The sequence below is a fragment of the Cariama cristata genome, unplaced genomic scaffold, assembly GCF_000690535.1.
Source record: "Cariama cristata isolate BGI_N322 unplaced genomic scaffold, ASM69053v1 scaffold12690, whole genome shotgun sequence".
NCBI lineage: Eukaryota > Metazoa > Chordata > Aves > Cariamiformes > Cariamidae > Cariama > Cariama cristata.
Window position 1 is genome coordinate 2,571 of NW_009596512.1, and position 23,427 is coordinate 25,997.

Consider the following 23,427-nt stretch of genomic DNA (forward strand, 5'->3'; position numbering starts at 1 on the left):
TTGGTAGAGTACAAGCCTGAGGTCATATCGTCAAAACCAGCAGATGCTTAAATGAATGCATAGAACTTTGCATGTGAGAAATAGGGGAGAAATGTGGGCTATTCTGGGTGTGCAAATTCCACTTGCAGCCTCCCACAATCAACTTTCCTGCCAGAAGTCGCTTAATCACATCCTCACACATCTACAGTGCAGGAGGCACCGTCTGAACTGGTTGTCTGCACTCCCTTTAGAGTCACTTCTCAGAAGTGATTCATCTGATCCACTTCAGACATTGAAATTGGGATCACGCACACTTTTCTTAGAAACTTTATGTCATTTTCATTCCTGCCAAAGATAAAGACCGGGATTGCCTCTACTGTGAAATCCAAGAGAAAACCTGGTCCTATGGGTTGAAAAGAACATGTATTGGCAGATAATTCATGAGACAAATATAATCTAGAATTTACCTTCACAAACTTCTCAGAAGGAGCAAAACATCCCACGCAGAGGGACATCAGGATCCAACCCCTGGCATGGCTGCTTTTGGATGGGTTCTGGGTCAGCTGCTTGCAGATTTGACAATAGATTTCATCCCTGCAGTAGGAATGAGAAAAGCATTAGAGTTAACGAAGTGGTGGTTTCAACACGAACAGAGAGAGAGACAGACCCTGTCTGCACGTGATTGATAGTTAAAAGTTCATTTTAGCATGGGAAGGATATTAATTTAACTGCCCTAAGGATCGTCACCCTGATTGTTGCAGTGTCTCTACAATGCCATCCATCACCAGTCCTGTAACATCTGCTGCATCTTCCCTGTGCTTTTGCTGTGATTTCCCACAGCTGACTGACACTGCTTAGAGAAGGAAGGAAATAAAAAGGAGTCTCAAGGTTCAAGGTAGCTCAATGTCACCTCTGGATGATGGAGTCTATTCTGCCTTCTTACACAGATTTCCCAGTAATACCAAGAGAGTCTCCTAAACTAACTTTCATAGAGGGCCAGGAGCTGGGAGCCTTCATTTGCTGGCTGTTCCTCTTGAGAGACCTGAATTTGCTTTGTGGAAGTGGTGGGATCTATCAGCTCCAGTGGAGGTCAAGGTTTGTCCAGCTCTTACGTCCAAACAGGCATGTACATTGACAGGTGTCCCAATTTGGAATTTAATGTCCACTTTTGACTTTAACTTTGGTTCTCTACAAGCAAAACAAGGGATAACAGTACTTCTGCATCTACATGGGAGGCAGCAAGAATATTAGCTGACCTGTTACACTGACAAACCTCATGGGAAAGCCCGTAGGACGTTAATAGGTCTGCCTTCAGAGCAGACTTTGTGCAGAAAAGTAATGCTAAGGGTTTCATAGTGAGCTGGGAGGGTAAAATGAAAATGGGAGAAGGTGATCATCAGATGAGGATGCTCACTCTGTTCCTGGAATAATCAGTTAAGTGTGAGTGAAAAGAGTGTGAGACTACATGAACAAGGACTGTATTATAACACACACACACATATAAATGTGCTAAACCAAAGATGTGCAGTTGGCCTCAATTTCGCACTTTCTGATTTTTGAATGCTTCATTTACCAACTGAAATGAGTTTGAGTTTTTCATTAGTACACCATAAAAATATTCACACAAACAAAAGAGATCTAATGGTCAAATAGAAAAAAAAAAGAGATAGTGAATAACAAGAGTGAGCATTAAAAAACCGAACCCAGTAGCACTTTGAGAAACATTTGAATCCCTCTGTGTGGTCTTTCTATCAGGCCTGATACAGACGGTAAGGCACATGATCCAGCCCAGCCCACATTATACAACACAACCAGAAAAATGATAAAATGAACTTAGTAAAGCTGCACGCAGCAGCAAAGCATTTGCACAGCTCAAGGAAGAAGGAATGAAAAGAATGGCATGTTCATGCCTTTGTCTTGATTTCTAACCTTAAGGCTGGCCTGAGGATGCCATTACCAATAATGAAATGGAGCTTCTCCAGGTTGGAGGTGGGTCGGTCTTCGAGCATGCTATTACCCTGGAGCGTAGACTCACCATCGTGAAGTCTCTTTGTCACCTGCCAACCAGATACATTGCTCTCTTTCAGTACAGCCAGTTACTACGTCCCCCCTCCACCCCCATCCCAAATGTGTGGTGGTCCCCGAGAGGACTTCTCCACCAGCCAGGAGGGATCTCAGAAGTTCTTCTCTAATCTAGCACTTAGCCATGGGAGGGTTTGACTTTGTTGACTTTAATCACATATGGGTGAAGCTGAAAAAGGTCCTGTCTAGTCAGACTCCCACCTGCTTGGTCTTTGCCCAGGGTTTGTACAACCTTGCATCTCAGCTCTGAGCTGGTCCTGCAGCTGGGAGAGGGCCACCAAGGATATTTGGAATAATCCCAGCTCATTGCCAAGGAGGACCTGTCACTTTAACTCAGTCATATTAAAAAAATCATTAAAACACTAACAAAGTGGACCCGCTCCTTATGCTAATGATGGAGCCGAAAACACATAAGCATGGTGCTGTTTGTGAAAACAGGGATGGCATTCGTCTGCCTACCAGCTTCTCTGTCTCAGCTAGTCAACCCAGTTTCCATTTAGAGCCACTGGAGAATGACAGCCATCTCTAGAGTGTGTTCAGAGCCACATTAGGGAAAGCTGGATTGGGTCCTATTTCTCCCCACTGACTCTGAAAGGAAGGAGGGTGACTATCTCAGAGAGCAATCTTCATGCTCTCAAGCAGCTGCAGCCAGGTGAGATGGTGCCTGCTCTGGAAGTGGACACAGCAGTGCGTAAAAGAAGACTGAATCCATATCTTTGCATTGCTTTCATCCCCCCACTCCCAAAAGATTTATTGCTCCTCACTCTTTTGAGATGGGATTTTCAAAAGCTCTCCAGTTTGGGCTAACTGCTCTTGCCCCTGGCACTGGAGAGGAGCAGAAGATGGGTGAGAGCATTTGGAGACCCCACCTCTGCTACCTACGCCACGGTGGAGAGCAGGAAGCTAAAAGCAGGGATAACATTCAGACCATCACAGAGTGGTGAGAGGTATCGGCAGCTGGATGGAGGGCTGTGAAAGAGGGGAGGGAAGGTGCTGGATGGATGGAGAACAGGAGCCGAGGGGAGGCCGGCGCGAGGTGCAGAATGACTCAAGGAGACACGGGAAGCCAACCTTTCCCCTTAAACACTCCTTAAATCTTTCAGGCAGAGAGACAGGTAGCGCCAAACCCAGAGGAGGGCTGGTTCTATGTTGTCTAGGGAAAAGCAGAAGAGAGTCAGAGAGGGCTGCAGACAATCCAACGGCACTTGTGCTGCCAGGCGGCCAAGCGTCTCCTCTCACCTCCTCCGTCAGTTTAGATTTCTTCTTGAGTGTTAAGGAGACCAGTTTGTGCCGCACACTGTTCTTCTTGTGCCCATCAATGTGAGTACTCTGCAAAGCGAGAGACGTGGATGCAATGTGGTGAGACACAGAGCCCTGCCAAGTACGTGTTCTCCCTGCCTCCCCCAGGCTCCTGCAAAAGACCATTAATCCTGGGCAGAGGGTGAGATGTTTCAGAGGCTGGTGGAACCAGGAGCATGGACCCATATTCCCATGCCCCCCAATAACCCAGGACTGGCTCTGAATTTTTTAGATCTCTCTAATCAATGAGCCTCCCTCAGATCAGAATTACATATTGGGGATGTCTGAAAAGTTATGTTGAATACATGGCTGACTCCCAGTCCACCCAGTTCTGCTGTATGCCATTCAGGCTTGCTCCTACATTGCAAATGAGATGAGCGAGGCCGTACCCTAAGATGAGCCCTTTGCACAGCAGGTTTCTGAGCTGGAAGTCATCTAGCCAGGGATTCATGGACAGGTGATGAATGTGAATCCACCCATTGTGGATTCATCACCGTTAACAAGCTCTGGGCTCTATCAGATTTCCCAGAAGAATAAATTTGATGTGGGACAGACCCAGGCACTGGCTATGGGTCATCAAGGTACTGTTGGCTTTCTGCTTTTATAGCAAATTTACATCAGCTGTGGGATTAAAATGGCATGGATAACCACTTCACTTTTTGACCCAGTTAACCTCTCTCCATTTAAACAGCTTTGAAAAGACTGTGGTTTGACACCAGATGAACACTCTGAGTCCTGCAGCTGTGACGGCTTATATCCATTGTAAAGCCAAGTTAGTACTGTAAACCTGAATTCGCATATCATCATGCTCAGGGCCAGCTCACACATCTTTCTGCATGGTTGTGCACCCTGCAGAGCAGATGGAACCACAGAGAAAAATGACAGATTAAGTTCTCTTCCTCTCTGTACTACCTGATGTCTCAATTGGCCAAAATATTCCTTTTTGTAATAAACAAGCAAGAAATGATGGGTAGAAAGAATCAAAGCAGATTCTTGGTGTATATTTTTACAGAATTACAATCCAGATGAGACTACTCTCCTTCCCGGGTAATTTAATGAAAGTGCTGAATGATATCATCGTCTCTAAAAACTAGAAGATTTGTTAATTTACAATTGCAAATGCCGCAGGGGTTTGTCCAGATGATACTACAGAAAACTGATTGAAAATGCAACAGTGCCATCTAGAAAATGCCAATACAGGCAATATCTTGTCCTATCGAATAAAGCGGTTGCCAGAGATGAAAGCCTATCAGCACTATGGACAGTGATTTATCCAGAGCAAGGTCTTATCTGGGAAGGGCCCGAAGATTAAGTCCTCCAGTGACATCCAAGAATGCACTGAGGATGCAATAGGGATTTTTCTTTTTTATTTCCACAGCTTAATCTCCTGCTAACGCTTTACTTCCTGCTTCAAGATTAAGGGCACATTTTTAATTTAGTCTCTTCTGATCCAGGGCAGATGAAAAACAAATCCCCAAATGACAGACCGATGACACAGGACATTGCATTCCCCCCACCATGTATTTCTGCCCTACGGGGTGGAGGAGAGAGATCAAAGCCCCATGAGAGATATCAGGGCATTTCCCTTACTGTATTTCTGGGGGACAATCAGTTATTCCTATGAAGAAGAAGGGACAAGATCAACACCTGACACATGGGCAACTCCCCCTTCGTAGCATAATTGCAAATAAACTCGACAAACTGATTGCCTGCAGCAAACCCCACAAGTTGTTTCTGTCCAACACATTTCAATATCCAACACCTAATAACAGCATCTTTTTTTACAGCCACAGTAATTACCTCTCCTTCTCCCTGCAGAGCCTGTAGTTCTTTCTTATAGGTCTTCTTCCCAAGAGTCTCATAGATTTTTGTCATCACTGGTATCTTCTCACCACCATCACTCATGGCTGTATGGTATTTTGGCTCAGGGAGGTCTCCCATGAAACGGAGGATAGTGATCCATACAGCGAGTGCTGCCTATTCAAAAGGAAAGTTACACTCCATTAGGTCGCACCAGGGCAGTGGAGGGGATGGTCAAGCCATGCTAAATCCACCAGGATCACCACTGTGTTCTCCCTGTACATCTGCAGGAGATAAAACACTGTCCTGCGTCACACAGAACAGTTTTGCCTGCAGCATACATCCCATCTGAGCAAGCTGGGCAAGCTGGTGGTTGGGACCACAAACTCAGGCTCTGTGTTCATGCCATCGCGAGTGTGTTTGTGCACCCTGCAAGAGGTTTGCTTCTTGGCTGGGAGATGCCAGCCTTATAGATGGGCAGAGACTGGCAGCTGCTAACCCACTGCAAAAGGGAAGGAGAACCGCAGCGAAGGTAAGTTCATGGCCAACGTAACGTTCATTACAGCCATGAAGGTTCAATACAGCTCTGCTCTTGCACTGCTGGCTATAGGACAAGTGTTTCTTCTCTGCTAGCTCTACACTGGTGCTTATGACAAGGTAAGAAGCAACTTTTCCAGCCACCCAGTAGCAGCTTTACGAGAGGTACTTACTCAACAATTTTCATCATCCATGTCCTGAGCCCAGAGCACTTCATTAATCATCTTAACACAAATATCGAGGTACAGTGATGGACTCAGTCCTCTAATGCTACGTCCCTCTCATGCTCATTGTCTTGTTAGTGCTCAGAGCATGCTGGTGGGACAGTGTCTGCTGGTACATGTGAAGCAGATGAGAGCTCTGCTCTCCACCAAACCACGAGCACATCAGTGTATCCCAAAGGGAAAATGCTGGTGCCCTTTGGCTGAAGAGCTCCCCGGGCTCGCTTCAACCCACCCTGCCCTGCCTAAGGTTTTTCACCCCTTGTCTCACCAACTGGTCTCCTTCATCTTCATGGTACAAAAGAGGTTGCTTGAGAGGCCGGCGGATGTAGGTGTGTGTTGTCGTGCCTTGGAAATATGTGGCGGCAAACTTGGCAAATTTGTACTCTGAGAGATCTTCCTCCTCTTCCTCAGGGAGAGGCAATGCTGCATCCAGGTCCTCTTCCTCCAGCTCCTTCTGGGCTCGCTCGAGATCCTGGTGGGGAAGGACATATCAGACACTCAGCATGACTTTGGATACTGAACTACTTTTTCCCTTTGGGCCTGGCTTTTCTGTCTGTCTGATTTCCATCTCTAAAGGAAAAGCTAGCTGGAGAGAAAATCATGAAATATAACTCTAGAGCCCACGAAAGCCCAAGTCCTGAAGGACTTACCTGTGCAAAAAAAACAGTATGAGAAGCAACAAGAATGGTCCCACTCCCAGCATGGGAAAAAGGTGCCCAAGAGCTAAATGCTGTGAACCATGATGAACCACGAAGGAAAAGATCTCAAAAGCCACAGGTCCTCAATTATCTTACAGTGATACTACTCTCCTCCATTTGGTAGCCCTAGACAAAGCCTGCAGACTGTCTACCTATCCCCAGCCACAGCATGGTAACTCTCTGGAGACACAGAGAAGAGCCTGGTCTTGAAGGAAGCCTTCAGAGACCCACTTTTGTCTTGCTGTACTCTCCCCTGATTCATTGATGTGTTGCTAAAGCCTTTCACGTGATAGCCAGGCTCATGTATGTCTCCAGTACCTCGAAGCCATTGGGTGCCTGCCCTTCCTGGCCGGGCAGGGAGGAGGTTGTCCCCAGGAATCCAAACATTTTATCCACCATTTCTGAGTCGTTCACTGGCTCGTTGCGAGCTTTCTCCATTTTTTCTAAGAGCTCTTTCTTCCGACGTGCTTCCTCCTTCTCCTTTACTTCTCTTTCTGCATCTTCCCGCGCCAGCTGGGCCAGGCGTACCTGCAAAAGGGCAAGTACAATGACTGAACTGCTCCCTCCAAAGAGCTGGCACTATATTCTGCAGGGTCTGGCTTTAGAAAGGCAGACTGCCCAGTGCTTGGGGCACTATACCGGCGTCGTGACTTGGAGCAAACCAGTGACATCTCCATGCCTCTGTTTCCTAACTGCAGAATGATGAAGCAATAGCATTTTCTCCTTCCTTAGTGCCTGTTTTGGGGGTTTGGTCCATGCACAGAGACTCTCACTGACCTTATTTTTCTCTTTTATACAAACACCATGTATGAGCGCACACACACAGTGTCCCAGTTCCACCTTCAGCCTTTATACAATAGTACAAGCAAGTGAATAACAACTGTAATCTCTGGCATTCCTATGCAGCAGATCAGAAATTCTGGGGCAGCTTCAAACTAGTCAAAGCACAGAGTACTTTAGTGAATTAAATACAAACCACTCAAGCAGGGCAGAAATCCCTTAGATATTTTTGGCATTCCCCCTCAAAGGAGCCAAACTAGTCCCTGGAAAAGAGAGACAGAACCCCAGAAAGAGACCAGTGCCCACGTACTTGGTGTTTCTTTTCTGCTTCTTCTTTGGCTTTCTTGGCACTCATCTCCTTTCGGAGTCGTTCCTCTTCCGCCAGCCGAAGTTTCTCTGCTTCCAGACGTCGATGATACTGGGGGAATAAATACAAAATCCCTTCTGAATAGGCATCTACTTATTTTTTAAATTCTTTTTCGCTCTTTAAAAACCAATCCCACGAGCACGTGATGCAAAAGCGTGTTTATTTCCCCTCTCCCCACCTCTGTTTCCAACAACCGACCTCTCCTCCGTGTTACTTACTTCCCCCCGGAGGCGCTTATACAACCTTCGGGCGATCATGCCCCGGGCGTATGCCTGGATGGTGAGGACAGCCCAGAGGCGATGGCGGAAAGCCCTACGGACCAGGTAGCCCCGGCATCGTGCCTGAAACTCGATGATCCGCCGACGAGCCATGTGGTACTGCTTGTGGAGCTTGCGGGATCGGTAGAGAGCCTGCAGTCTCAGGAAGCCGATCCGCATCTGCAAGAGGGAGCAGGATGAAACCACTCCACCACCCAGGGGCTCGTCCACCATAAGCAGATTTCCATTGCTAATCTCCTACTTGCGTGGCTGTAAATAAGAGCTACTGAAATCAGCCCCCACCAGGACAAGCCTTCAGGAGGGAGGTTCTACAAGAGGGTGGAGAAATGAAGCCCTCCAGCTGCTGCACTGATTCAAAGCCCAGGAAGGACAAAGGTAGTTTCCTCCCCACTGAGTCCTACAGAATTTATGCCCTTGGGAGGCCTCAGGAGGTCTGGTTGGTCATCTCAAGGTAGCCACAAGCCATGAGGGTTGCTGCAATGGAGGTCCAGCATCTGTAGACCTCCTGCCTGAAAGCCAAGGTACTGTTTCATGGCAGGAGGCAGCATCCTGACCAGCCTGGAAGTGGCTATTCCCATCGAGTTGCAGGCTTAGAGGATGATATTGATACACTTTAGATCCTGACACACTTCCAAAATGACCCACTGTGGGGTCAGAGCCAGCTGGGACAGGGAGAGAAGAGGGCCATGGACTGGGTTGGGGAGAAATGTAGATACGGTCCCACCTGGAGATGGAGTCTGGTTTTCAGAGGAAGCTGCTCTTGAGTTTTCAGTCACCTGGAAACTAGGGGAAGACTTTTAAAACCCCAAGTTACCATTTGGTGCAACGGACACCTAACTCACAGGGAAAAAGGACAGCTAGAAGGTGGTCAAGTGCTCTCTTCAATGAGAAGGCACAGCAGCAAGAGCAAACCTCCATTCATCGCTCCCACTCATAAAAGCCATCCCCACCCCTTCCTACACTCAGTAGGGCATTTTGATCAAGGAAACGCTTACGTGTGTCCCAGCTGAGAGAGGTAGGAAGGCAGAGGTGTGAGGAAGCACCCCCGTACTTACAGCACCATAGTTCTTCCTGCAGTTATGTCCGCGCCAGTATCTCTGAATCATCAGGACTGAATTTCTCACTTTCAGGAAATTGGACCTGCAAAGGCATTTCAATCACTTGCCTCTGCGGTTTGGTCACAAGTTATCATCATCTCCTGGGCCTCTTTCTTTGGAGATTTGAAACTGAGCAGCCAAGTGCATTTTGGCCTGAAAAAGTCTCCTCCCCCAGCTCTCCTTGCTTTCATAAAAAGATCTGTAGGGGCTCTCTCTGACAGGTCTCTGCAGGCAGATTCTACCAGGTTACAGGAATGGGCAAAGCAAGAGATGCTGAAAATGGTCCTCCTCTTCCCCGCCCCGGCATTCTCCTCTCACATCTGGACTCTCTTTCCTGTGTGCTCTCCCCACTTCAGCCCTAGCACCTGAGAACGGATTCAATCTCACCCAAATGATCAAGAGCAAACTTCAGCAATGTGACCCTGCTACCCCCATCTGCTCCTTCCATCCTTTTTAAGACTGTCCTGATTCTGCCTGCAGACACCTCAGAGGTAATTGTGTTAGGACTACTGTGGGAAAGATTGCTGAGTTATTTACCGTGTGCCCTTTCTGCAAAACCTAAGGCACAACCTGAGTCACAGCTATGGTTCGGACAGTCAAAGAGCACAAAGTCCCAAGAATTGTCCCTTGTCTGTGGATGAAGCTCGTCCTTGGCTGTGGCTCCCCCTCTTCTTCCACAACTGTGCCGTGAACTCCCCATGGGCTACTTGCCCTCCTCCCAAATCTGGCAACTGGGCTGCAAAGGGAAGAGTCCTGAACTCCTTGGGCTTTGGGGAGAGAAATATTAGTCACAGTGGATGACCAAGTGGTCCCATTGCAGTCTTGTGAGGATCCCCATAGACTGGAGGTTTAGCATTGCCTTCAGCAGGCTCAGAGTCCACTGCTGCATCATCATAGCAAACATTGCTCCTGTGAAGACAGCATTGAACTCGGACAGAAGGTCCTATTCTGTCCACAGTTGAGACAGATAACACAGTTTTCTCTTGTTTCCTCTACTTTTTTCCTTCAATACTTGCTGCACCTGAGTGCCAACACATCAGGGTTCCCCTCTCCCTGGCTGCAGGCAGGTCAGATTAGATGGGCACTGAGGAAGTGATGCATCCCCCAGGAACTGCTTAAAGAATGAAGCATCCCACATAGCCCACCTCCCATTTGGCAGTGGGGCTCACACCTACCTGTCTTTAAACCCGCGGACCACTTTCTGGATGAGGATGACTTTGTCCGTGATGGCCTTGTCTCTTTCAATCTCCAGCAGCATGTCGTGGTGGTCCTGCGGGAGGAAGCGACACAGCCCCCATGTCTCAAGCTCTCCATCTGCCTGATATGTGGCAGGAGGGGTGGTATGAGGCCCTTCCCCAGAGGAGATGTCTGAAATAAACTCTTGGGACATTTTACATCGCAAGTATCATCCCACCTACTCACTGGGGAAAAAACATAAACCCTAGTCATCTACTGCCGTCATTCCCAAATGAACCAGATCATCCAGAAGCTGCATATGCAATACTGTATAGTCTGAAAACAACCAAATTACATTGCCCTTCCATGCAGAGCTCCCTGCCAGTGCTGTCAGCCAGGGGAGCAATTCCTGGGAGCACTGGAGAAGTTTGGGAACAAACTTCAGGTCGTCTATGTCCCATCGTTCCCTCTAGCCAAAGCTGCAACATCTTCATACCCTAAGGACAAAACAGATCCCTGAAACACTGAATTTCCTTGCCCTGAGGCTTTCAGATGCACAAGTCCAAGCTTTTTATTGATTCCTCCCATGCCATTTGTAACTCGGTTTTCTTTCCCGGTCGCGGCACGCTGAGCCCTGCCGCGCTGGGTGCAGCAGAGGCAGCTCCACACGTTTCCTGCTTTGCTCGACCTCACGTGGCCCCTCGGGGCCTCCCAATTTCTCCGTTTCCTGCCCTGACAGCTGTGAGATCTTGATAACAGGCTCTGGAAAGAACAACGGGTGGGAACAGCTTCTAGGGAAGAGATAGGGGTGTTCATGCTGGTGATGGGGTTGAGGGTGAATTTAGATATAAGCAGTCAGGGTTTACTGCTAAGGTTTTTACTTGAGAGAAGCCTTTGCTTCCAGTTTGGTTCCTGGCCAGTTCAGCCTCATCTTCCCAGAGCAACACAGGAATGGGTTTGTAAAAAGGGGTGAGCGTGAATGAGGCTGCAGGGGACTTGCACCATTGGGCTGCTCTGTGCCAGCTGGACCCGTACAGAAAGGGAGACTGTAGCCACATCTTGATTTGTGCAAGGACATGCTGAAAGCAAAGAGAGCCTGTCGTGCCCTCGGTCCCTCTCTCTGCAGGGCTCTGCATGGGCATCCCTCCTACTGCTGTGCTTTTTGGGTGAAGGCAGGAGATGAGGTTAAGCAGCTCAGCCCAGGAGGGAAAAGGCTGTGTGCTGTATGTGACTATTTCTGCGTCCGTATGGGTATGTGCATGCATCAGTGCTGGCAGAGTGTCAGTAATTCCTCCTGCCCACCGCTTCCTAAACCAGCCCCAAATATCCTGCCTTGGCCCAGGCTCTACCCACTGCCACACCAGCCCAGAGACCATGGGAAAGGGTCACATCTTGTGATGGAAAGGGAATGGAGGGGCACCCCTTTGCAGGCAAGGGTCCCAGATGGCAGGGGGGATATGGAGAACCACCTACCTTCAGGAATATCTTTGTCTTGCCGATCTGCCAGTCATCATCCTTCCCGAGCACCGCTTCGGCAATGCGCTGGCATGTCCCACGCAGGTCGCCCTGGTAGGAGAGGGGCTGGGGTTCACCCATTGCCTCTCCTAAACCCAGTGGGGACCATTTCTGGTCCCAATTGCAGCAGCTTTCTGCTAATGAGGTTCCCAGGGCTTTACTGTCACTGAATTAAAGTGAGTGAGGGGGATAAGCTGAATATGGCTACCTGTCCCTGCCAGCCCCATAACCATTTTTCCTTCACTTGGAAAGCCCAGATCACCACTGTAACATCTGGGCATCAACTGTTGCATAATTGCTTTTGGAGAAGATGCACACCCCATAAGTATCTCTGGAGAGCCCAGCAGAGAGCAATCGTTACCCGTGGAAGAAGGTGCTCACCTGCTTGTATGCCGGTTTCACCCCGGGCATGAGCACCCGGTACCGGTCCACAAACTCCACAAATGTGTAGCGGATGGGGTAGCCGGCTCGGCGGATCCGGATGGTCTCCATCATCCCTGAGTACCTCAGCTGACGGACACACAGCTCCCGGTCAAACAGCTAGGGAGGTTACAGGACATGGTGGTTTGATTGCACATCTTAGCCTGGACTCTGAAGATGTGTGATGCAAGCAAGTCAGGCATCCACCAAAATCCTTTACTTGGTGGACCCAAGGTTGTAGGACTGTTGGCTGTCACGGGCCTCATCCTATGAACTGCTGAGTGTATTTGACTCACTCCATTTCTTTAATTCCCACTTGTAAGACCAGATGCATCCTACACATTATACAAAGGGCTGGGAGGAGAACTGGAGAGCACAACGCAATGGTGAATATCACCTTGGGAAAATGGGCAGTGACACTGCATCTACAAGGGTCAAACCGTACAGTTACCCTCACAAGGACAATTCATGGTCATTAACTTCTGACCGCCGCTCTGAGCTTTACTGGCACGATCACAGCACCCCTGTATGGGCAGGGCAGGGAGGGGAACCAGAGGAACATATCCGCAAAGGTTCGGACACTCGAAGGTCTTAGGGTGCCTACAGCAGTTGATCTTAGGATAGGTGACACCCTGAAGTCACACAAAGGAAGAGTGCAGCCTTGGAGATGCCGAAGCCCTAAGATAAGTGTGTTGTCATCAAACCACCCTGTACCTAGGAAGAGCTTAAAACGAACAGGTCAGAACTGAGACCAGTCAAGGGTTTTAGGGAAAGGACAAATCTCAGACCAGCACCCGTGTCTGCTATGACAAACAACAGACGGTTTTGAGACCAGACAGCAGACATAGGTAACCCAGTCCTTGCAGATGTTTGCTAATAAACCTGGCTGCACTCCCTCGCTTTGGGGGCCTCAAGGGTGGATAATGAACGGTGCTGCTAGATGGGCAGATCTGCTGAAACGAAGGGAGGTTCAGGAAAATCTCTGCCATGCTTTAGTGCATCGAGGAGGAGCCTGGAACCCCTGAGGGCACCCTCTTGCAGTCTGATGTTGTCTGCTGGGAGCATCCAAAAAGTGTTCAACCCAAGTGTAAAATAAAGGCAGACGTGGTGTGGTGCTGGCACACCTCAGAAAGTTGGGACAGAAAATCCCAGCCTGGGCCAAAGAGTTACTGCCAGGGTGTTATTTGTGTGCCCTCCCTTCAGCTGCCTAAAATGTGAGCATCTGTGCATGTACGGATATGAGCATCTAAAATGTGAGTCACCTAGGCTCTCCCTGAAGTAGTAAGTGAGGCGAGAGAGGTATGTGCCTGTATCTCAGATGCATTTCCTGGGACAGGAGAATCCTACGGATGCACTCATCTCCCCATCCCTGGAGGGAGGTTTTTAACTAGCTCGTAGCAGCCACTTAACCATGAAAGAGTTGGAGTGAAGCGAGACAGATCCTGATCCCAGGAGAAGACAACGAATAAGCGAGGAAAAGGCAGAAAGTGGCGTCATCCAGACTGGTCTCAGGATGTCCCTATATAAAGTGGGTACTGGGGACAAGAAAAGTGCAGAGGAAAGAGCTGTGTGTTCCTCTATCTCCCACTGCCATGACACAGAAAGGTAGGTGAGAGGTTGTGGGCTTGCAAATAACCCTCCAGAGTCTGCAGGGCTAGTTCATATGGGCAACTACATGCTCCTGGCATTGGGGCCTGATGGGGCACAGACTGCTGCAGACAGTTTTGACTTTCTTTGCATGGTTTATTACCTAATTCTTCCAATGTATTTCTCTCGAACTAACCAGAACAACAGAGCAATGCTCAGAAACAGCAGCGTGGGACAATGTACAGACCCTGAGAACTCCAGCCAGCATCCCGATGCAAACAGTTTTTTTTTTTCCTCCAAAGCATATTTTAGAAGGAAGCTGAAGTTTTAAAATAACATAAAGTAACAAACAGTCACAACTTTCCACTGACCTTTCACTTCCCGCTATCCCATTTCCTATCACTATCAGTACACTTTCCTTTAAAGCCAGGGACTGAAAATGAACTCCCAGAAAATGTTCTCTTTTGCAGTCACCCTGCACAGCTCTGTGTACCTTTATCTGGGAGGTTTTTTTCCCCTTGTATTATTAAACCAAGGTCAAAAATAAATTTAGGAAGAAATCACATTTCATAACATGTAACACTACAGTCTCTAATTCAGTGTTAGCTCATCCACTCATTTACTTTAATGGGAAGATTAATTTCTCTTTGTCCGATTCTTTCAAACTTATAGTTGTTTTTATGTCCCACTGAAAGTTTTGTAGATAAATGGTTTGGACAGAGAGTTCTGGCTTAGCGCTTGTAAGAGCTGATGAAATACAGACTTCCTACGCCGGGGGCAAAATGTCAGACCGAATCCCAGACATCCAGGTGTAAAAGCAGCTCGAAGTCGGGACATTGGGAATAATTTGTTAACATCAGTTCAGGATCTACATCTATCTCTCAACATCACCCATGTTTTTAGAGAAGGTCTTTTTTGATCTCAGCTCAGACGATAGTCTCAGATCAGACATATTGTTAAATATTAACCAAAGTACTCCATTAACATGCTGTTGATGCCTTTTTATGCTCAGTAAAACCAGGATAAGGGCACAGTAAACTGCTCCGAGAGAGCCACCAAACCTTTCGCCCTGCATCATATTAGGTTCACTGAACAGGAAAAATAAGTTTCAAACAAACACTGCTTGTACGTAATAGCTCTGAAATTCAGCATTTTATGCTTTTTTTGCACTCGGTTGAGCTTTGCTAACAGACACTGAAGACAAAGCTTCAGCTCCCACTAGATTAACGACTACTGAAGTACAAAGGCATGGGCAAGACGATTCACAGAAACAAATAGCTGAAATTACTATTAAATAAAGCTCTTGTCCCCAAGCAGTATCACTATTAAGAGTAGTAAGCAGCTAACAGTGATTGCTAACAGCACCAGGGTCCAATCCTGCAAGGTCCTGACAATGGGATCAGGGCATTCAGCACCTGCCTTATCGTCTGTCTGCCTTTGGCTGCAAATCTGAGTCCGCTCCGTGAGTAGTTTGTGGTCGGGAGGATTTACAGCCGTCCCCTTCCCTTTTGTTTGCTCCTTAAAGTTTGTGCCCAGAGTGTTCGTTGCTTTTGAAGCCACTCCCTGGGAATCAGAGCAAAATAATTCCTCGCACCTTTCCTCTTTGCTATTTTGCCTCTTTTTTTCCTCTGCTTTTAGAATTTTGCTTTCACAACTGGTGTGAAAAAAAAGTTGAAAGGATCTAATGGGGGTGAAACAGAGTGAGATTCCCTGGAAGCAAATAATTTGTAGAGAACACCCATGGGAACGGGGAATCACTTTTAGGAAACCTTGAACCTTGTTGTAGGATTAAACCCAAGGCCCTACAGCTCAACCTAAGTCTCTGGTAGGGAGGCATCTACCCGCTATGGAAATTCAGAGGCATTTCCTATAGGAGAAGGGGCTGCGGGGTGAATTCCTCAAGGTTGTCCTTGAGGCAGAGGCAGGAGTTCCCCTCTTCAAAAAGTTTTGGGGTGCTGGATTGTAAAGCAAGTGCCTGATTTTGCGAACCCTTTGGTGATTCCCTTCCTTGCACAACAGGCTGCGGGTTGCTTTTCTGAGCACGCAGGGTCAATCCTGACTCCACTGACACCCGAAGGAGTTTTGCCATTAGTTCCAGGGCAGGGTGACCCTGCGGGCAGTCCTGTACGAAAAGCTATCAGGAGAGAAAAGCAAGACTTACCATGGGCTTCTTGTACTCATTGGGCTTGATGCAGCGGACAAAAAAAGGCTGGCACACGCTGAGAGTCCTCATCAACAGCTCCAGGGACCGCTTGAACTGGCTGCTGAGTGTCGGCGAGCGCTTCCTCGTCTCCGCTCCCTGCAAAACCGCAGCGGAGCGGGCTCAGGAAATGAAAGGATAACAGTGCCTTTCCCCTCCGGCCACGTCCCTGGGAACCTCCCGCGACAGCTGGGGCTGGAGGATGGAGCAGGACCAGAGGCGGTTGAGCGTTGAGCCAGGAGAGGGGCAGGGCAGAGCCGGAGAGTTTGCAATGACCGGGCTCTGGCAACCTGCTCCGTACACCTCTACCCAGGCAGAAAAATTGCCATAATTTAATTTCTCCTGCTCAAACCTCCCTGTGTGACTGGCAATCCCATCTGCCCTGTGTAGAGCCATGAGGAAGATCCGGCCTTGAGAGTAAACAGTCCCTTCTGGGCCATCAAAAATTTCTGCGTTACAGCTCGGGGCAATGCATGTGCCCAGATATGCTCCTTGGGAATGGTTTGGGCTTCCTTGTCCCCATGCATCGCAGCACAGTCATGCCGACCTCTCTGTGGTGGTTCCCCACGCCAGGCTGAGCCCCTCCTGCTCCCTGGGGTGTAGGACCAGAGACCCAGGTAGGGTAAAAAACAAGCCAGGGGCACTTTTGCTGCAGGATGACTCTGCAACAGCTCCAGAAACTTCTGGTAAGTTCTGTATTCCTCAGCCTGTACTACAGGGAAGATTTGAGTTGTGTTTGGAAGAGAATATTGACTAGACTAAATGAGGTGGGAATTTAGGGTCAATCAGGATGGTTTTGAGTGTTTTGCTTGGTTTAGCTCCCTTGGTAAATTAATAATCCAATCTCCATTTTAGGTCAAGTGTTTCTAAAGCAGAATGGAGCTGTTTCCCTTAATAGCCCCTTCTCCCTGCTCTGGGACAACCCTGTTAAACCACCTCCGAGCTAAAAGAAGCCCCCAGTTCATTTTATGTGTCAGTCACTATTACCTGAGCTCGTTACACATCAGTCACAGTGGTGCTGTGTGTCTCGTAGGGTCTGGTGTTCAGGGAGCCTTTGTGGGGCAGCAGGTACTGTTGGTGGGATGGAGGAAGAGTTGGGCACCAGGATGCAACTCCCTCCAAAAAAAAATAGGGGAAAATGTGGCATGACTAGTGACATGACCTGATGGCCAGGGATTTCCCAAAGGGAGGATTCCAGCAGGATTTTAATGCACTTTTCCTCCAAACATTCTCTTCTTTGCAGGCGGTCAAGCCATGCGTGGAGTCACAAAGTCCCTGTTTGCACTGGCCTTGCTGCCATATTTTGCGAGGTGGTGAGTTTTATGTCTACTTTTGCTAAAATCTTTACATGCACTTCGTCGTATAGAGCTACTAATCTGTCAGATAACATTCCCACCCCCCCAAAAAACTGAGGAATTTCATAGAATCACAGAATAGTTTAGGCTGGAAGGAACTATAAATATCATCTAGTCCAACCCACTTGCCATGGGCAGGAAATTTGCACAGCTCAGGTTGGCTATGATGTTGAGACAAACCCAATCAACACAAACACAAAGTCATCATGGAACTCCAACAAGAGAAAACCCAACTCATGCACACACCAGAAAAAACCCAGCCTGCTTGTTGAGAAGAGCATGGGGGGTTATAAGTGATCTCTCCCAGCAAAATCCTGCCCCGAAGGACAAACTGTTAACAAATCTAGAGTAATTAATGGATGCAGCTGCGACCTGCAGAGCACTGTAGAGTCTGGTGCTCACATTCTGTCACAGATTTGATGAGGAATAGGCTGCTTCAGCAAGAATCCTCATTTGGATAGCTTTGATTAATGTTTTGTTATCACTTTGCTAATTATGTGCAAGGGGTCACCTCTGTGAAAAGTGAAAGAATAGCCACAGGGGTTAGAAGCAGCAACAGATGCAGGAGCAGGGCTAGAAGTTAGAAACAACTGCTTGTTAGCTAGGTTTGTCAATTTGGGCTTGGCTGGGAGAGGTCATTTATCAGCCGTGGTGTTAGGAAGGGTGCAAGACTTTGTACAAGTGTCTACAAGGGAATGCATGAGCGGTTTGCTCCCAGACAGCAAGACCTGCCTCTGCAGATTGCTGATACCTTGCATTTCTTCCTTGCATGCATCCAGCTCTGGTAAAAAACAGTGGTGCCATCTCCATCCTTACACCTGGGAGCTTTTTGCTGGGATGGGTTGGAGGGAAGGGACAGCAGCCAGAAAGCAGCTTGTCTTCCTACCCAAGTTGTCAGAGCGGCTTGGGCTCCTCCTGTCAAGACTGCACCATTCCATCCATTCACATGCTTCCTGGGCCTGACATTTGTGCACAGACCCCTCTCAATGGTGGGCACCAGCCACACGGGCACTAACCAGGCTCTCAGATACGCAATGAAATCTCAAGCAAGTGCTTTGCATCAGCCTCCTCCTGCAGAGTCAGGGTGATACCACTGAAGTCATCGTGGTTCCTCCCGCCTCACCTCAACATCAGCATGGGGAGAATCACACCTCTTCCCTTATTCCAACAAAATGACCCCAAAAAAGAAGTGGAGCAGCCTGCCAACACGGCCTAATGAGGCACCAAAAATACAAGTTTTACTGCAGAGGAGGAACATTTTTTAGCTAAAACCAGACCCAGTCCCTGTAGCCTGAAGGAGAAAGGGCTGAACGCATTCTGTTTTTCTCCTGGCCAGACATGTCTTCGCTTTCAAACTCTGAGACTGTAACATCTTTGGGACTCAGACTGTGTCTTCACAGGTGTCCATAGGGAGCCTAGTGCAAGGGAGGACGAGACCTGTGTGTCATGGGGAGGAACGAGCAGATTCACAGGTGCTGTGGCCCAGACTGGGCCACTGCAAAATCGCTCAGCCTGTGCTCAGCATCAAGGGGGAAAAAAAAGCAGGAGAGAAAAATGAGAAAAAGAAGAGGACTACATGATTTACAAAGAAGCACCATCTCAGAAGAGAGTTCAGAAAGATGTGCAGACCAGCATTACATTTAGACATGCTTCAGTGCCACGTCCTTCTACCATCTCAAGCCAACCTGAACTTTAGAGGCACAGACACATGCGTGGCTGTTTGCAGTAACATAAAGACAAAAGTCAAGGCAGAATAACATCAGCAGGACACAAGAGGATGTTCCCCCAGCATGGGGTGCCTGAGATCCCGAGTGGCACAGCTGGAGCATCAAGATATTTCCCAGCATCTGTGTGAAGCTGTAAAATCTCTAGGGACCGATTCAGACTCCTTCCTTTGATGTCTTGGACACATTTAGGTCCGCGGCTGAGAAAGCAATTACCAGTTCAGCCTATCTCTACCCTGTGGGTTCAGTGGATTAAGGTGGACACAAAGTTATGCTAAGTAGGATGGTCTTAATACAGACCAGCAGTTCCAGCTAGGGCAATCACCAGTTTTTTTCCTTTGTAACACTGAAACGAAGGAAACAGGAGCAAGGAGAAAGGCAAGGATAAGGAGAAATGGTAGGAGTTACACCTGCTATCCCTCTGCACCTTCTCCTCTGTTAAGGAGAAGACTGCATGGTGCACAAGGAACACCGCGCTCAGCACTAGGTCTGCCGGGGAGATGGTGGTGACTTGCTTCAGTGGAAATGCAGAAAGATGAATTACTTAAGGTGGGTTAGGGAAGGAGAGTGAAGCATGTACCACCAGCAATACTCTGGGGAATCGTTCCGGACAAAGGACTGTCCTCCCATCTCTTTAGGATTATAAAATCACTAAAATGGGCCATGCCAACATGACACACTGTTTCTCAACCTTTTTTCTCAAGTCTGAGAAAAATGATGTTTTTTGTTTGTTATTTTGTTATATGAAATGTCACTGGGGTGGCCTCCAGGTGACCACTGAAAGTTGAGGCCCCCTCCCAGCAGGTTCTGCAGTGACATGTAGTGAAGAGACAGTCTTTCTCCTAAAGGCTGTGCGGTCTGGCACGTGCCTACAGATGCAAAGTTGACATGGGCTACATAACAGTGCCGAGTATCGCTATTTTGAACTACACCCCCATTTCATAAAACCTTCTGATGTCGATATATTTGGAAAATCTCTTTTGACTTGGTTATTCCACTCTTGACTTAGTCCCTAACAAATACGATCAATTATTATTCATTACAAAATCTACAAAACACGAGGCTATATTATGAGAACATCTATGACAACAACAACAAAAGTTACAGAATTCATCAGTATTATGTCTCCTATTTCCCTGTATCTCCTGTTGTCTTGAGAGAAAAAGATTAGCCTGGGCATTTCTGACAGATTTTGCACAACAATTCTCTCCTGAATTTAATCCCACCATATCCTAACTCAGGAAGGATTTTATTTTTTTTTTCAGTGCTACAACTCTAGAGCAGGGCCCAATGAAATATTGCAATCCAAACAACTTGCCATCGTGATATGGCGGGGAAAGAATCCAGCTCTGGAACTAATTACTTTGGGTCATTTTGGGTCATATCCCCCTCATTGGAATTCCAAGTCCAAACACCCTGAGACACGGCAGAGGTAAGAAGGGTTGAAATTCAGCTTCATGCAAGGATTTGAATTTTGAAAGTCAAGTCCATCTCTAACATAATCCTCTGGCTATCAAAAGATTGTCATAGAAATGTGAGCAGAGTCGCAAAGCTAACATCACAAAACCTTTAGCGCACGGTATGTTACCCTGTGACCAAATATCTAGCAAGAAAGGTTTGGGAAGCCATCAGAACCAGTCAGGAGATGAGAGGCAACAGAAAAGACCTAAAAAAGGTGCCAAGAGCCTGTTTGGATGATCATGGCAAGGTTCAATATCATCTGTGTCTTTGAAGGCTTGGATTTGAGCTCTCCCCTGAACAAGACCTAAAACCCCTCTGAGAATAATGGCATTTCCAAGTGACCCAGAAATGCAATCTCGGAGCCTCTCTTTGCACATGAAGTGCCAGCTTCCTTCCCCCAAAAGGGCAAAACAGGGCCAGATATGCAGTTGCATGGAAGGATATTGTCCCACTGAAGCCAATGGTGGCACCATGATAAACAACAGCCAAATCCCACAGATGGTCCATCTGAAGTTAATTAAAATTATTCAAATTTTAGGATCTCCCCCCAAACTTTGACTCGGGCTGGTTCTGATTTTATCCAAACAAAATTCCCATCATTACAAAGCTCTTCTGAGTTGAATCCTAGAAATAAATGACACAGTCATACTCCTGCATCTCTTCAACAAGCCGTAAAAATGCTCTCCGCCACATCGAACTCTTGAAATGCATCCTCTATAGATAGTGTAGGAGGAGAAATGAACTGACAAAAGCAAAGCACAATCCTTGCCAAGGAGAGGTGAATATACAACAGAGGAACTCATGTATTCAGTTTACCTTTGGTGTGGGTGTGGGCGACTGGCCAAATGTGCTGGATGCATAGCCACAGAGAAACTACATGAAGCACAGGTGAAAAAAACAAAACAAAACAGAGACAGAGAAGAGCAAATAGTGAAAAGAAGGAATAACCAAAATGGGAGCCTGACATTGTTAGTCTTGGAGGTCCAGCTATTAATATATCTTATGAATAAAATGCATTCATACTTCAATTTTTGTCTATCCACCCCAGTTTTTCCCCTTCGTCTCCACGTTCACAAACCTGAAGCTGAGGGAACTGCCACCATCCAGTTCTTGCCTCTTGGAAACAACTCTTCTGTATCTTTTAACCTCACTCATTATCCATCCAGTTTCAGCCACCTCCACTCCTCTTCCTCACACATCCCTGCTCTCCTGTGATCAGTGCTCTCAACAGACAGTTGTTGGGAAGATGCAAGCAGAAACCAAATTTTCACAAAAATTTGAAAGAAATCCCTCTCTTCCTTTCTAATTTTAATCCAACTGCTCAGCCAGTTTCTATGGAATTGAAATTTTTGCCAAGGGAAAGCCCTCAGATCTGCTCTTTGTTTCTCCCTTCACCCATTTCCACCCGCACTGCTCCTTCTACCTGTTACTCAAGCAAGCACCGCCATCAGACTGTACCAGCTAATTCCTCAGAGGAAGAGTGTATAATTCCCACTGAATCCATCATTTCACCTGGAACCGCTCGAAGCAATGTTCTGATTCAGCAAACACATGCAGGTAGACCTGCTCCATGACAGGCATGCACAAATGAGGCTGCACAGCCCCATGTGCTCCAGCAATACCCAGTTAGAGTGAAAGAATGGTTTGGGATGGAAGGGACTTTAAAGATCATCTGGTTCCAGCTCTCCAGCAGTTCACCACACAGGTTTCATTGTGCACAAATATTAGATCTTTCAGGGCCCAAACAGTTACTACAATATTCAAATATACACCCTTGGCTAGTTTGCAAACTTCTCTGAACTGTGGCTTTCTCAAGTTTCTGGCATATAAATGTCCCATTTGAAAGACTGAGTGTAAAGTAGATATGGACTTGCTTTTCACTGACTCACAAAATCCTACAAACTCATTGATAAGATCCTGAGGATCAAAAGTTGGAAGATGCTGAGTAAAATGCCTCATTGTTTGATTTAGCCCTTAGCAGAGCAGCCACCTCTCTCTTTTTAAGGGAAGATGTTAGATTTGATTGACCTGGCCTGAGTGTCTCTGGAAGGTTTCTCCTCACTGATGCTCAGGGAAGGCATGCACAATTCCAAGAAGAGCCTTTGCCCCAGGTCTTTGCCACACGCAGTCAATTCCCATGACCCATGCTCACCTGCTCCTTATTTTGGGGAAGGTGTTTTAAGAAAGGGGCTGCAAAGATTATTGAATTTTGATGGAAAGCAGTGGCAAAATCATCTCAGCCCCATGTTGGATCCTGCTTGTCTGAGCAGTTTTGTTTGCCTGGTGTTTAGGGGATTTGTGCTCTCCCAGTTCACACTAACATTATGTATGATTAAGGGAGCTGGTACAAAATGTTTGCTCTTCCTCCAGCTCCATGCTAGTCAGGTTACAAATCTCTCATTCAAAAAAGAAAAGCAGAGATCATTAAAGTATCAAAGCACAGGGACCACCACTCGGGACAGATTCTGAAGATGTTTAATGGAACTATAAAAGAAAAGGTTTATCTCAAAAAAAAAAAAAAAGTGCTCTGATGCATTAAAAGGTCTCAGTTCTTAGGTCCTAGACAATGCTCAGGGGGACATCTCAATTTTGCAATTATATACTTCCAATATCTTTTAAAGATGCTTCGTAGGTGCCCTCGTGAAGAAGTCTGTACAACTGCATAAACCTGAGAGCTCCCTCTCATCGATTCCCCAGAGCGAATCTCTGTTTTGCTCAAAGAGGTAAGAAATCATTTCCAAGGTGAACCACAAAGCTATCACCAAACATAAAAAGCAGTGAGGAATAAGCAATAAAACCCAAAGTGCATGGCAGCACTGATGCTAAGAGGGTTAGCGTCTAGTTCAGC

At 47.2% G+C, this 23,427-nt stretch overlaps 1 protein-coding gene across 1 annotated transcript in view; it reads right to left on the bottom strand.

Moving 5' to 3' along the window:
* Positions 1–446: 446 nt before the first annotated feature.
* The window catches only part of LOC104166544 (unconventional myosin-VIIa), a gene marked incomplete at its 3' end in the record, with an annotated part of 44,285 nt that continues 21,304 nt past the window's right edge, over positions 447–23,427 (bottom strand). Inside the window, exons 15-27 of the mRNA XM_009706511.1 lie at positions 16,001–16,138; positions 12,214–12,372; positions 11,791–11,883; positions 10,317–10,411; positions 9,100–9,184; positions 7,985–8,203; positions 7,710–7,817; positions 6,938–7,147; positions 6,190–6,393; positions 5,161–5,337; positions 3,301–3,390; positions 1,909–2,036; positions 447–573 (exon numbers count right to left, since the gene is read on the bottom strand). Coding sequence (XP_009704813.1) covers positions 447–573; positions 1,909–2,036; positions 3,301–3,390; positions 5,161–5,337; positions 6,190–6,393; positions 6,938–7,147; positions 7,710–7,817; positions 7,985–8,203; positions 9,100–9,184; positions 10,317–10,411; positions 11,791–11,883; positions 12,214–12,372; positions 16,001–16,138 — 1,833 coding nt within the window. The remainder of the gene's footprint in view (positions 574–1,908; positions 2,037–3,300; positions 3,391–5,160; positions 5,338–6,189; positions 6,394–6,937; positions 7,148–7,709; positions 7,818–7,984; positions 8,204–9,099; positions 9,185–10,316; positions 10,412–11,790; positions 11,884–12,213; positions 12,373–16,000; positions 16,139–23,427) is intronic.